The sequence below is a fragment of the Equus asinus genome, chromosome 5, assembly GCF_041296235.1.
Source record: "Equus asinus isolate D_3611 breed Donkey chromosome 5, EquAss-T2T_v2, whole genome shotgun sequence".
NCBI lineage: Eukaryota > Metazoa > Chordata > Mammalia > Perissodactyla > Equidae > Equus > Equus asinus.
Window position 1 is genome coordinate 71,247,260 of NC_091794.1, and position 14,020 is coordinate 71,261,279.

A 14,020-nucleotide genomic window follows, 5' to 3' on the forward strand; every position below is an offset into this window, starting at 1 on the left:
ATTTAAGATGACCCCAAGGGCCCTCCTGGCCTGGGCTCTGGAATTCTTCAATTCCTGACTCTCTTCCCAGGAACATGTTCCCAGCCAACCTGGTGGAAGCCACATTCAAACAGGTGAGTGGGTCCCTGGGCGATGGAGGGGAGGGCAGCCGGGGGGGGGGGGGGGGGCCTGGGCCCAGCTGAGAAGTGACAGGCTTCCCCAGCAAGTCTCCCTGTCTCCTGGGGGCGGGATGCTAGAGGGCGGAGAGGCACGGGGACTTAGATCCTTAGAGCCTCCCATGGCCACACCCCTGCCCTGGGCTCCAGCTTTTCACAAGAAAAACATGAGGGTGGAGGGAAGCCTCTGCTCTAGGGTTAGCCGTGCTCACGCACAGGCCTCACTCAGCCCTCGATAACCTGCCCTCAGGGAGGGTCAGAAGGATTAAAGGGTTTACCCAAGGTTAGACCACTAGTAAATGTTAGTGCAAGCAGGTAAACCCAGGCCTGTCTGCTTCTAACCCTATTTTCTCTTCCTTGTTAAAATAGTCCTTTTTTCCCCTAGTAGTAATAATAATAACTTTCACTATAAAATATTAGGAAAATACTAAAAACTATAAGGCAGAAAATAAAAATCCTCTCTCGTTCTGGCACCTATCAGTAGACGTAGGAGTCGGTATGCTTCTAGTATTTTTTTTCCTCTGCATAAATATGTTTTCAAAAATAAAAGTAGGATCATAGTGCATATACAGTGTGCATTCTGCGCTTTTCTTCTCTCCTGTTATATCATGAGCATTCTCCCCAGTTATTAAGTGTTTCTTAAAAATACAATATTTGTGGTGCCATAATAGCCTGTTGTAAGGCTGGGCTGTAATTTACTTACACATTTCCCCTTTTGGTGGTCCTTTAGGTTGTTTTCAAAGTTTTGTCCTTTTAGAAATTACAGTACACATCCTTGTGTACCAATGTTTGTCTGCACTTCTAATAATTTCTAATTCTCTTCCCCTTCTAAAATGTCGGCTGGTTGGTTGACTCAATCCGGCAAGCATTTCCTGAACCCCTTCCCTGTGCTGGGCCCTGCATTGGGTCTAGGGACACAAAGGAGATGGCTGAGGATTGGAGAGGGGGCTCCAAAATAAGGAGCAGTGAAACCTTGAGCTAATCAGTATATCTTTCCTAACCTCCTGGGTCTTCATCTGTGAAATGAGGCAGATGGTGAAGGGCCCTCAATGCTAAACGAGGGAGTTTGAATTGTGTTCCAACAGTGATGGAAATTATTGAAGGTGTGAGAGAAAGAGAGAACATCGCTCTACCTCATACCTACCTGGAATGCCCTTTTTCTTTTGGCAAACTCCTACCCATCCTTCAAGACCCAAATCAAATGTCCCCTTCTTTGTGAAGCTGTCTGACTCTCAGACAGAGTAAGTCACTTCCTCCCTAAGACTCTAAGAGCAGAAATCATGTCTGGTTCATTTTTCTATCCCTGACACTCAGCACAGAGTGTTCAACACTGGAATGATGAGGATGGTGGCGGCGGTGGTGGCGGTGGTGATAACAGCAATAATGGTTACGTGAGGCTGACTGTATGCCAGGCCCTGTTGTAAGCCCTTTACATACATTGTTCTCATTTCCTCTAATGAGCTAGGTACTATTATGACCCTCATTTGACAGGTAAGGAAACTGAAGCACAGAAACTTTAGGTCCCATATATTTCTTTAGTGGTCTCCCCCACCCCCACCCCGACCCACCCAAGGCTTATCTTTTTGGGTAATAAGTGGTGTTGGGAGGATAGGGGAGTCCCTTGTTTGGGCTCCTAGTACCTGTGGAATGAGAGAGAAAGACCCAGGAATGCCCTGGGGGCAGAGGAGGAAAGGTAAGCTGCTCAGTGGCTCAATTCTTCCCAACTGGGGCCTCATCTCACCAAGAAGGCTTGGGGCAAGCTGAGCTTTTTAAATAGAAGGTTCAAGGTTCCATGAGCGAAAGGCAGGCCTGGCTGGCTTTTCAGTGGATGGATAAGGGATGGTTGGAAGGGAAAGATGGGTGAATGGAAAATTACCCGGGCGGGTGAGGAGATGGACAGACGGCTAGAGAGGGACCCAGCTGGGTGTAATGATGCGTAGAAGGAAGAAGAGGGAAGAAGGGATGGAGTGAGGCGTGGCTGGGTAGTGTGTAGAGGGATGAAGGAATCTCAGTTTTCTTTTTAGTAAAATATTGATAATAATCTCTGTCCTGCCTACCTCACAGGGGTGTTGTCAATCAAATATTTCATGAGAGGATACAAATGCGCTTCCAAGATGTTTTAATTGTTGTTGTTGTTGATATTAATAACAACACTTGGCCCTGACTCATTCCCGGTTGGGGTGTCGCCCACCAGTACCGCACCAAGACCACCGCCGTTATCAAGTCCCCCAAGATGGCATCGGAGGAGGCCCCTGCTCGGCGGATCCTCATCTATGGGGTCCAGGAAGAGAATGGCTCTCATGTGCAGAACTTCGCCCTGGACCTGACCCCGCCGCCCGAGGTCGTTTACAAGTCAGAGCCTGGCACCAGCGATGGCATGAACGTGCTGGGCATCGTCATCTTCTCAGCCACCATGGGTACGTGCTGCCCACCCCTCGAGCGGTGCCCTGGAGCCACTCCCTCCCTGCAACCCCGCATCCAGTATCCGCATAACCTGGGACCCTCCCGTCTTGCAGGCGTTCCTTCCTTTCCTCTCCAACAGAGTGGCTCAAGGCCCATTCCACTGCTGACGTGTCTCCAGCCCTCCCCCAAGCTGGTGCTGGAATTCCCCATCCCTGGGTGCTAGTTTGCCTCCAGGAGTGTCTGCCCTCCCTTAAGGGAGACCCTGCCTCCGCCTTCTCCGGTATCTCCCAGCAGCCTGCTCCTGAACTTTTTCCTGAGGTCTGGGGATACCGGTGGGCAGGACGGGGGAGGATGAGGAAGGGGAAAGATCTAAGAACTATCAGCTGTCACTATTTATTTCGACCCTTGCTCCTCCATCCCCAGTCACAGGGGCCGCACGTGGTCCCTCTCTCCTCAGACCTGTCTGTGCTGTCTCTGGGCCACAGTTGCTCCCTGACCACTCCCTTCTCTTTGCTGCTCTTCTCTGGGTCCCCCAGGCCCCAGCCACTGACTCTTCGCCGTGAAGCTGGTGAAGTTCAACTTGCACAGGCCCCTTCTGAGGCCTGTATCTTTTTTTAATTTCGTATTCTTTTTCCTAAAGAGGGCCCCAAACTGTCTAAGCTTCAGATCCCACAAAACCTCTGGATATGCCTCTGCTTGCAGTGTCCCCACCAACGCCAACACACATGCAATATCATTTTCCTTCTTGGGGACAACCCCTAACCCATCCAGAACAATCTAGCTTGTCAGGCTCAATCTTGTCCTTCTAGGCCATGCCAGGGATCATTATGAGTCTTCTTCCAAAATTGGCATCCATCTTCCCTATCGCCCCAGCCGAGGGCCTGGGAGGTCTTCTTCCGCTCCCTGACTTCTCCACAGGGTTCTCTTCCAAGGGAGAAGCCTCACCATCCTCCGGGTTGCTCGTGCACGAAATCCAGGGGTGGCTTTCTCCCTGCGCCCCCTGCCTCAGCCCGCCTCCAGGTCCCATCAGGTCTGCCTCTGAAATGCCCCTCCAGTCCCTGCGCCTCCCTCAGCCCACTGCCAACAGCGTGGCCTAAGGCTGCGGTCATCTCTTGCCTGGTTTCTGCAAAAGTTGCCTAAGGAGTCCCCTGTCCTGGAGTGTCCACCTTGCAGGGTCACGACGTTGCTGCATAAAGTGTCCAGAGGCTCCACACTGCACTGAGAAGGGGCCCAAACAGCGCACACGGCCTGCAGGCCTCTGCGCCACCGGGTCCCACTCACTCCCCCAGCCATGCCGCCACTGCGAGGGCCTCGCTGAGGACCCTCCCTCTTCCCACAGCCTGGTGGCTCCTGCCCCTTCCTCTCCCCTGCACCTTTCTCATCCTTGGGGGAGTCTCTGTGTAAGCAGCACACCTTCAGGAGAGGCTTCCCAAGGCCCTAGACTGGTCAGGTGCCCTGTGTTGCTCCTTAAACATTTGACCCTATTGCAGTTGCATGATTGTGTAATTGTTGAATGTCTGCGTGGCAGCTGGTATAAGCTCCGTGCAGGCAGAGACGGGCCTGGCTTGTCCTCCACTCCTCCCTGCAGCCCACCAGCGACTGGCGAGAGCAGGCTCTGAGTGGAATCTGTTGGAGAAACGGGTGGATGGATGCAGGGGCGGTGATGGATAATGGAGCTCTTATCATCTTGGCCAAAAGGGCAGGTGTTCAGGGGCCAGGACCTCAGTGACTGAGTGTGTGACAAGCCAGTGTTGGGAAGCGCCCTCAGCACATCTGACAGTCCCCAATTCTGGACACTCTTCCTCCTCCCCAGCCATGGCCTCTCTCTTAGGGGTGGGAACATATGGAAAGGGTGTCTCTTGGCAGAGCAAACGAAACCCTGGAGACCCTTCGACTACATTCACCAAGTGTTTGCTGAACACGTGTAACTGTCCGTTTATCAGTGTTTAGTTGTGTATGTGAACCCAGGTCAGTGGGCGCCCACATCTGGTTGTGCCTGGCTTGTGTGTGTCCCATTCTTTCTGTACCTGCATCTGTGCGAACCCACATCAGGGTGTGCCCACATCTGTAGTGCCTGTGTCGGTGTGTGCCCATGTCTGAGTTTGAGCAAGCACAGTTGCACAGCTCCTCCAAATGGGGCTTTCTTTGGTCCTCTCAACCTAGCCTCCTTTCCCATCTCCTCCCTGATGTTGGGCTGGGGCTGATGCTAAGGCCTTCTTGGCCTTGCCTGTTGGAGGAAGGCCACTGCCCCACCCTGAGTCCCATGCACACTAGTGCCCAGCAAGCCAGAGCCCTTTTGTGCTGCCAGGGAAATCTAAGTGGAGCCTGATGAGGAATAGCCTGGGGAGGGACAGAGCTGGCAGGGACCCGGGTGTGAGCTCAGCCAGGCTTCCACAGGCCAGCTGGGCTGGGCTAGGCCCTGTGTCACCTCCAACTCAGGCCTGTCCTGCCAACCCCAGCAGGGCCCCCACCTCATCCCGTCACTGTGTGGTAACTGTTGCATGGACGGGGTGGGCTCAGGGCTTCTGGGGCAGGAGAAGCCCCTCTCTGGAGTCCCACAGGCCAGGGGCCAAGCCTTGGCTTACCCTCCCTGGCTGGGTCAGCAGACAACCTCTGAGTGCAGTTACAGGAAGCTGCACGAGGGCAGCTACAGCCTGTGGGTTGGGTTTTTTTCTTTTTTCTTTTTTCTTTTTTTTGCTGAGGAAGATTCTCTCTGAGCTAACATCTGTGCCCATCCTTCCTCTATTTTTTGTATGTGGGTCACCACCACAGCATGGCTTGACAAGTGGTATAGGTCCACACCCAAAATCCGAATCTGCGAACTCAGGCCACCAGAGTAGAGCACATCAGACTCAACCACTGTGCCACGGGGCCGGCCTCACAGTGTGTGTTTTACTCTCCACTTTTGGGTCGTCAGAAGGGAGAGCAGTCACTCGTCACTGTTTCAGGAGTGGTCTGGCGTGCCCACTTGTCTGGAGCTCACCCGTGGGACAGTAGTACATACGTGAACGCCTCCCACGTGGGGGTCCCAGAGCCCCAATGGGAGAATAACAGGGCTTCGGGAAAGGCTTTGTCACTCACTCATTTGTTCATTCATTCATTCAATGATCACTGTTGAGCCCCTACCAGGTGCCACCTAAGGTCACTCCAGCCCTCATGGAGCTGACCTTCTATCAGAGGAGACAGAAAAAACAGCTGGAAAATAAAAGTTACAAGTTGTAATAAGTGATATTAAGGGATCAGAGAGGAGACAGAGAAGAATAAACGGGGAGTTTGCCAAGGGGAGTGGGGCTGGGCCTCCAGGCCACGTGGAGAGCTGGGCAGCAATGTTTGAGGCATTGGGACTACATGGGCAAAGCCCCTGAGGCTGTGAGGAGCTTGACTATTGCAGAAACAGGATGAAGGCCATGACGCTGGGGCATAGTGAGGAAGGGAAGAGCAGGGCCGGAGGGAGGTGGGAGGTGTAGACGGGTCAGATCCAGCAAGGCCTGAAGCAGTGGGGAGCTCGGTGACAGTCCAGGTGTTTGGGTAGCTAGTGTTTGTCTTAAGAAGATGACACTTGCTGCTGTGGAGAAGGGAGAAGAGGAAGAGATGGGGGTCCTGTTGTGCTCACTGCCCTGGTCCCATGGTGGAGGTGAGGAGAGGACAGGAGAGAGTGGAGGGGAGGCAGCGGTGCATCAAAGGCTGCTATCCGTGTGCCTGCAGGGCTGTCCCTGCCTTGCCACCAGCGTGTGTCGGCACGTGTGGGCACTGAGGATGCCTGAGCCTCGGTCTGCGGCATCTATGACATGCTCATATGTCCCTGCCCCCACAGGCATCATGCTGGGCCGCATGGGTGACAGTGGGGCCCCCCTGGTCAGCTTCTGCCAGTGCCTCAATGAGTCCGTCATGAAGATTGTGGCGGTGGCTGTGTGGTAAGCCTTGTGGGCCGTGGGGGTGTCCTCTTTTACCCCACCCTACCCCTTTCCAGCCCTGCCCTGGGCAGATAGAGGGACACCATGGTCCCAGCCTCTGCCCTCCTAGGAGTGAACAGAAAGTTACACAGGAGGCTCAGACCTGCCCTGGGGCCCTCAGAGCTGCCCGTGGTCCCCTGGGTCCCCCGGCCCTAACCAGGCCTAGTGTCAGCCTGGGCCTGCCACTTCTCGCCTGGTCAGGCCCTCTGGAGGAGCTACGAGCAAAGCCTGGCTCTGCCCTCCTGGCCCAGTTTCCCCATCACATGGAGCCTTATCGGCTCAGCTTTTGGAGGAAAAAGAACACTGCAAGTGAGAATCAGCTGCCGCTCCTTGGTTCAGAGTTCAGACCCTAGGAATCTTCTAGTCCGACCTTGCACAGTTCAGATGGGGAAATGCAGAGGCCTGCCCAAGGTCATGCACAGAGGCTGTGGCATTGCTGGGCTGAAACGTGGGTCTATGGAGGGTGGGGGCACTCCTCCAAGGCCTGGATGGGAAGGCAGAGGAGCAGAGGCTGTGCAGAGTTGGGCTGGGGGACGGTAGTGGTATTCCTGCTGCCATGCGCGGGGCACCTTGGTACACAGTCTCTTTCTGTCCGCACGGGAGCTCTGGGAGGCTCAGGGATCAGGCCAGGCAGTGAGGCAGTCGGTGCCCGGCTGCCTGGGACCCTTGCCTGCCTGGCACTGAGCCGGCTGCCCCCCCAGGTACTTCCCCTTTGGCATTGTATTCCTCATCGCTGGCAAGATCCTGGAGATGGACGACCCCACGGCTGTCAGAAAGAAGCTGGGCTTCTATGCGGTCACCGTGGTGTGCGGCCTGGTGGTCCACGGCCTCTTCATCCTGCCCACGCTCTACTTCTTGATCACCAAAAAGAACCCCATCGTCTTCATCCGGGGCATCCTCCAGGCCCTGCTCATCGCACTGGCCACCTCCTCCAGGTAGCCATGGGCAACGGGCAGGACAGGGGAGGTGGCAGCGGCTGACCTCTGTCAATCTGTCCAGCCATCATTTGTCCGTAGCCATAGAAGCACAGAGTGTCAGTCCCTGCCTCACAAACGGGGCAGCGATGGTAACGAGACCAATATTTGAAATGTAATGCTTGAGGCCCCACCTGCCCGGATGGCAGAAAGCCTTTGTTGAGGCCTTCCCTTCCCCGACTGCCCATCCCGACAGTACGCTCGATCCACGTGGGGGTCGGCTCCCACACGTCAGGGCCAGGGACAGCTGAAGAGTGATGACCCTCAACTGCTGTCACCTTTCGCTGCCACTTCCATTGGAGTCAGGGCTGCACTGTTTAGGGTCTTTGCCTGTCTACTGTCGCTGGGACGTCCTGGCTGGATGCCCCGTCACAACCTGGGCATTGTCGCGAGCCCGTGGGGATTTGAACCTTGGTTCCATCGCCCACTAGCTGTGTGACTAGCAAGCCACTTGAGCTCCCTGGACATAAATTTCCTCATATACAGACTGGGGACCACTGTGGCCTCTGCCTCAGAGGGCTGCTGTGGCGGAAGGCCAGTCTGGGCTGAACAAAGTGGTACCTGCCTCAGGATCCCTGAACCGAGTGCCAACGAGCCCATGAGTTCGAGTCGTGCAACCCAGGCTGTCGATGGGCCGAGAGAGGATGTGGTCACTTCCTCTCGGAGCATCGAGCCTGTGAGGAAAGGGTGGCCCTCCCCACAGTGAGTGTCTCAGCTCCACATGGAGGAAGTCGCCCAAGCTCTCCAGTGCCAAAGCCTGGCTCTTCCCTCCAACCCTCTGCCTTCTCTTCCCTGGGCCTCAGCTTCCCAATCTGTAAGATGGGCGTGGGGCCCCCACAGACCTCCTTCCCTGGCAGCCAGCGACCCCACCCTGACAGCAGAAGCCCCTCGTGCAGGACTCAAGAGGAGCGGAGCCCCAGGGAGGAAAAGCCCTGGAGCCAGGAACCTCCGCCAGGGTGGGGGCCAGGAGCTGGAGAGGAAAGAGGGAGTCCCACGTGACTGCCCCCGGCCACAGGCTGAGCAGGAGCCATGGCCTCGGGCCCAGCAAGTCTAGGCGCCTCGGAGGCCCCGGCATGTGGGGGGCGCACCCCAGGCAGCAACCTGAGGGAGACGAAGGGCTCGGGAGCCACAGCAACCTGAGCCTTCATCCCCGCACTGCCTCCAGGCACTCCAGGAGACAACACAGTGACCAAACGGTAGCAGCTCAGTGACAGAGGGCTTGCGACTTGCAGACGCTTTAGCGCTTACCCCGTTGGGTTCTCCGACAGCCCTGTGGTCTAGGCGCTGTTGGGGCGAGGAAACTGAGGCGCACACAGGGGAGGAAGCTGGCAGGGCTGCCTGGTGAGCGGGAGGCTGGAATGGGAACTGCGAGCCAGCCCCGGAGCCTGCCGGTAGCCCCTTCATCCACCCCGGCCAGCGCGGTGTGACCGGGCAGCCCCTCTGGCCCTCTGGGCTTTTGTTTCTTCGTCTGTAAAATGGACTCAAACCCTCCCGCACGGGAAGCTGTGGGGATCAGATGAGAGCGTGACACAGAGCCCAGCACAGTGCGTGGGAACTCGCTTCCAGCCTCTGTGCTGGGCTCTGCGGGCCTGGGTGGGGCTGGCTTGGCCACTGATCCCGCACCCCCGGAGGGTGCCACTCACGACCATTATCAAAGCCCCTTTGGCCTGTTCTCCTTGTGATGGGCCAGCTGCCCAGGGCCGGGGCGAGCTTCCTGTCCAGCCCAGAGGCCCTGGCCATCGGGATGAGGGTGGCGGGCAGACACTGGCCCCTCTGCCCACAGCTCAGCCACACTGCCCATCACCTTCAAGTGCCTGCTGGAGAACAACCACATCGACCGGCGCATTGCCCGCTTTGTGCTGCCCGTGGGCGCCACCATCAACATGGATGGCACCGCACTCTACGAGGCTGTGGCGGCCATCTTCATTGCCCAGGTCAACAACTATGAGCTTGACTTTGGCCAGATCATCACCATCAGGTGCTCTCCTGACACCCCACGCCCAATATGGATTGTGGGGGGCGGGTGCTGGAAGAACCTTCAGGATTCTCGAGCTCCCAAATCTGATGGGGTCTTTGAGGCCCAGAGAGGGTGAGGGGCTCATTCTAGGCCACACAGCAAGTCGGTGCAGGGGCTGGGACGTGTCCTGACCCCAGTGACTCAGGGCATGGGACTCCTTCCCCAGCGCTGCCCTGCTGAGAGGGGGCTCCAAGCAGGCTGGGAAGCTGAAGCCCCAAGGAGGGCCTGCATTCCAGACACACAGGGCCGGGAGGGCGCTGTACGTGGGCACAGGGGAGCAGAGGACAGGGGCAGGATGAGGGACAGCCGAGGAGCCGCTGATGTGGCTGGAGCTGAGGAAAGGGTGCCGGGGTGAGAGGCAGAGGCCGGCTGAGGGCATGAGTCTGACCCTGGGGACCAGGCCCCAGAGGGAGTATGGGCAGAGGTGTGCCAGTGACGATCAGAATCTCTGGGCGTGGCAGCAGGTGTGGACACAGGGTTTTCCACACACTTCTCAGGAGGTTCTGCTGAGGCCAGGGTTGGGGGCCCATGGCACCACAGGACCTTGAGCAGGGACGTGCCCCACCACCCTGAGAACTCCCTGGGGTGGCATTCCTAACAACCACTGCTCCATGCGGCAGTCCCCAGAGGCCTGGCGTTCTGGCCTCCTTGGATCCGGGGCAACGAGCCCTGCCCCTCGTGCTCCTCCTTTCCTCTTCCTGCCCCTCCTGCAGCATCACAGCCACCGCGGCCAGCATCGGGGCAGCTGGCATCCCCCAGGCTGGGCTGGTCACCATGGTCATCGTGCTCACCTCCGTGGGACTCCCCACCGACGACATCAACCTCATCATCGCTGTCGACTGGGCTCTGTGAGTGGGGTTCGCCCCCACCTCCACCCCGCAGGCGGCAGGCACTGGGGGCAGGCAGGGGAGCAGCAGTGGTTGGCACAGTGGGGGTGCTCACTCGTCAATACCAGCCTGGTAGCATAATTTGTGGGGCCTAGTTTTCAAAAGTGAAAGTGGAGGATCCCTTGCTCAAAAATTGTCAGGAATTTCAGGAGGGTGAGAGCAGAGCATTAGAGCCAGCCCGGGCCTCCTAAGCACAGGCCCTGTGCCACTGCGGTCACACACCCACGAAGCCCGCCTGCATCAACTGCTTCAGCAGCGCCAAGCGGGGTGGGCTTGAGCAGACCCAGCAGGTGCCCTGCATGGGCTCCACCTGGCAGCTGTCCCACGCTGTCCCTTCCAGCCCCCCTTAGTCCGGCGCCCACGCTCACCAACCCCTCGGCTCCCTAGGGACCGCTTCCGCACCATGATTAACGTGCTGGGTGACGCGCTGGCCGCGGGGATCATGGCCCACATCTGCCGGAAGGACTTTGCTCAGGACGCGGGCACTGAGGTGAGAGCAGTGCCTCCCTCCCAGCCCGGCACCCCAAGGGCCTGGCAGGGTGGAGCAGGGTCGGGGGGCAGGGCACCAGATCTGCAGGGATGGCCCAGCGGGGCAGCTCTCAGCCCGTGCCTCTGTGCCTCGGGGCCTTGGTCTCCTGGTCAGGTCCAGGGTGACTGATTCCCCTGCCAGCCGGTTGTGGCTGGCCCAGGCACAGGAGGCGCAGTGAGGAACAAAGCAAGAGAAGCGAGCCTGCACCTGCCGTGGGTACTGTCGGTGCTGCTGGCAACAATGTGCATATCTGGACGTCGGCCCAGGCCGCACGGTCCTCAGGGCTGCTTCAGGAAACACGGCGAGCAGGCTGCCCCACCCCATGAGGACGCTGAGGCCAGGCAGGGGAGCCACCAAGTCCTTCACTGGACCCTGTGGGTCAGGTCCCTTTCTCTACTAGGATAGTCTTGAGGGAGGCAGGACAGCTTGGAACTGGAGCCCAGAGAGGCCCTGTCACCTATCAAGGTCCCACAACATGTCTGTAGGAAAACCAATCACGTGCTTCCCAGCCCTTTGCTCATTCAGTCCTCCCTGGTGTCTAACCACAGTCCCTCCTGCTGCTACCAAGGCCTGTTTCCCTCCCCAGAAACTGCCGCCCTGTGAGACCCAGCCGGTGAGCCTCCAGGAGATCGTGGCGGCACAGCAGAACGGCTGTGTGAAGAGTGTGGCTGAGGCCTCGGAGCTGACCCTGGGCCCCGCCTGTCCCCACCACGTCCCCGTCCAGGTGGAACAGGATGAGGAGCCAGCTGCCACCAGTCTGGACCACTGCACCATCGAGATCAGTGAGCTCGAGACGAACGTCTGAGCCTGCAGAGCTGGTGGGGCCAACGCGGCTCCAGGGTTAAGGGCCGAGGGCGGGACCTCAAGTCACTACTTTCCTGAGCAGTGACAGGGGCCAGGCACACATGTCCTTCCCACCCTGGGGAGGCAAGAGTCAGCCCCACTGGAAGGAAAATGGAGTCAGAGCAGGGAAACGGATGTGGGAGCCCCAGCCGGAGAGTGATGGGCCCGCATGGTCCAGGCCCGGCTGTGCCGTGTCCTCTGGTTGGCTTGTGAGGACGGCACGCAGGGGTTACGGTCCGCGCTTGCTGCATCGCAGAGTGGAGGCTCTGAGAGCTACAAACACTCGCCCCAGGTCTCAGGGCAAGTATTGTCAGGGCCAGAACTCTAACCCAAGTCTTTTGAGCCTGGCCACTCCCTCCTGGAGGACAGGGGGCCTGCAGGGCCAGATGCTGAAAGACTGCCCCTCTCCAGGAGGCCTGCAGTCACTGCTTTCCGTTTCTGAAGACATAACATCCTGATTCTTCCCCAGCTGTGTCCTGGCCCGGGCCGGCCCCCACCCTGCCCTGCAACACGTGGCCTCAGACCAACAGCTCTCCCCAAGGACAGGTCCAGCCCTAAGGCAGGACCCGCTGCCTTCCACGTGCCACAGCTGGCCAGCCTCCCCTCCCACCAGTTCTCTCGACAGCCCATCGCTGTGGAGGCAGGGGTGTCTTCATCGGAGCTGCAGGGCCCTTAGAAACATCGGGGCCAGCCTCCCATGGGATGGTGGGTCAGCCGGGACCCAGGAGGCAGGCTCGCCTGGGACACTGTGGTCAAGCTGCCCATGTGGCCCTGGGGTCAGCACTCCCCAAAAGCCTGTGGGATGAAGTGGAGTTAGATATCTGTTCCTTCCTGTGTTTGCAAATTCAGTGATAACTAAATAAAGGTATTTTGTTTTTTAAGACTTGTGGGCTTAGTGACCATACTCTGGCCAGCATTTCTTTACTGGGCTAAGAAAGGCTGTTACAGGGCAGACTGGCCTTCTGGGCAGCCAGAGTATGCATAGGCCTGTCCAGGTGGCCAGAATATAAACAAGATCGCTCGTGTAACAAGAATGTAAACAGGTCTGTCTGGGCTGAAAGTGTGGGGACAGGCCTGTCTGAGCTGTCACTTGCAAGAGGCAGAGAGCAAACGGGCCTGCCAAGGGGCCTGTCTCAACAGCCACGGTGGGGACAGACTGCTCTGCCCTAGCCTGGGCCCCGTTCTGCAGGTAGGGCCCTGAGGTCAGTCCCCTGAAAAGGAACTTCCTCAGCCAGTCTGCTCTCTTTGGTGAATGCTTTGCGTTAAGAAGGGGACATTTCCAGACTGTCCCCCTCTTTCTCTTCAGCCCCAGGCTGCCTCCAGGAGTCTCGCAGGGGACCTGGAAAGGCCACACAGCTCGTGCTATATGCACTTTGGGGAGGAGAGATGCACCATGGGTTTGTACCATGGAGCCTGTGAAGACATTAAAGACAGGGGAGAGGATGGACCTCCCCAGGTCGCTCAGAAAATCGGGAGGGCCTCTGCCTCCCAGCCCCTACTCCTCAACTACTGCCCATCCTCCTCCCAGGGCTGTAGTCTGAGGAGTCCAGGAAGGGCCCTGACCCCAGGATCTCCCTCCCACCGCAGAGCCAGGGGCTGAGGCTCCACCATGGGAGCATCCTTCCTTCTTAAGACCTAATCAGCCAGGACAGGTCAGATGAAAAGCTATCAGTCACTCCCACCATCAGGTAAGGGCTTACTCGCCCCTTTCCTGTGTCACGTCCCTGAGGCCTTTGAGCATGGAGTCTGCCCCACCACAAGGCAGGAATCTGCTCTACTAGGCTTGACAGGAGCATGCCCACAAGCCTCCAGCAGCAGGGGCGCCACGACTTCCTGGCCATCCCATCCACTGTGGGGCAGCCCTGCCTGCCAGAGGCTCTCCTTTGCTCTGAGCTGGGTGCTGGCCCCTGGTCCCAGCTCTGGCCCTGTTGGGGTGGTAGGCACACTGGGCACGTCTGTCTTCTCTTTCTAGGACAGGCCTGCAGACACCTGGGCCCCCAAGTCGGCTCTGCTCCAGCTCCCAGGCTTGCCTCTCGTGCCCTTCCCACCCTGGCTGTCCTCTATGGGACAGACTCCATGGGTAATGCCCACTCAGTGCACAGGTGCCCCTACAGGTGAGCCCTGAGCAGCCTGAAGCTGGCAGCCCCTTTGCTTGGATGTTCAGCCTCTGGGAGTGCAGGATGAGCTCACAGGCCCGGGCTGGCAGTCCCAGCCTGACCTGCTGACCCCCACCTAGTGGATGGGCCACACACGTCTCCA

The 14,020-nt window shown here is 58.1% G+C and overlaps 1 protein-coding gene across 5 annotated transcripts in view; it reads left to right on the top strand.

The window, feature by feature from the left end:
• Positions 1–12,642, top strand: part of SLC1A7 (solute carrier family 1 member 7) — a 78,231-nt gene extending 65,589 nt beyond the window's left edge. For all 5 annotated transcript variants that reach the window (XM_044770814.2, XM_044770813.2, XM_070509893.1 and 2 more), the window contains 8 exons: positions 71–113; positions 2,350–2,572; positions 6,373–6,472; positions 7,213–7,446; positions 9,269–9,463; positions 10,216–10,350; positions 10,777–10,879; positions 11,505–12,642. In XM_044770814.2, coding sequence (XP_044626749.2) covers positions 71–113; positions 2,350–2,572; positions 6,373–6,472; positions 7,213–7,446; positions 9,269–9,463; positions 10,216–10,350; positions 10,777–10,879; positions 11,505–11,723 — 1,252 coding nt within the window. In that variant the 3' untranslated portion in view covers positions 11,724–12,642. The remainder of the gene's footprint in view (positions 1–70; positions 114–2,349; positions 2,573–6,372; positions 6,473–7,212; positions 7,447–9,268; positions 9,464–10,215; positions 10,351–10,776; positions 10,880–11,504) is intronic.
• Positions 12,643–14,020: the final 1,378 nt, after the last annotated feature.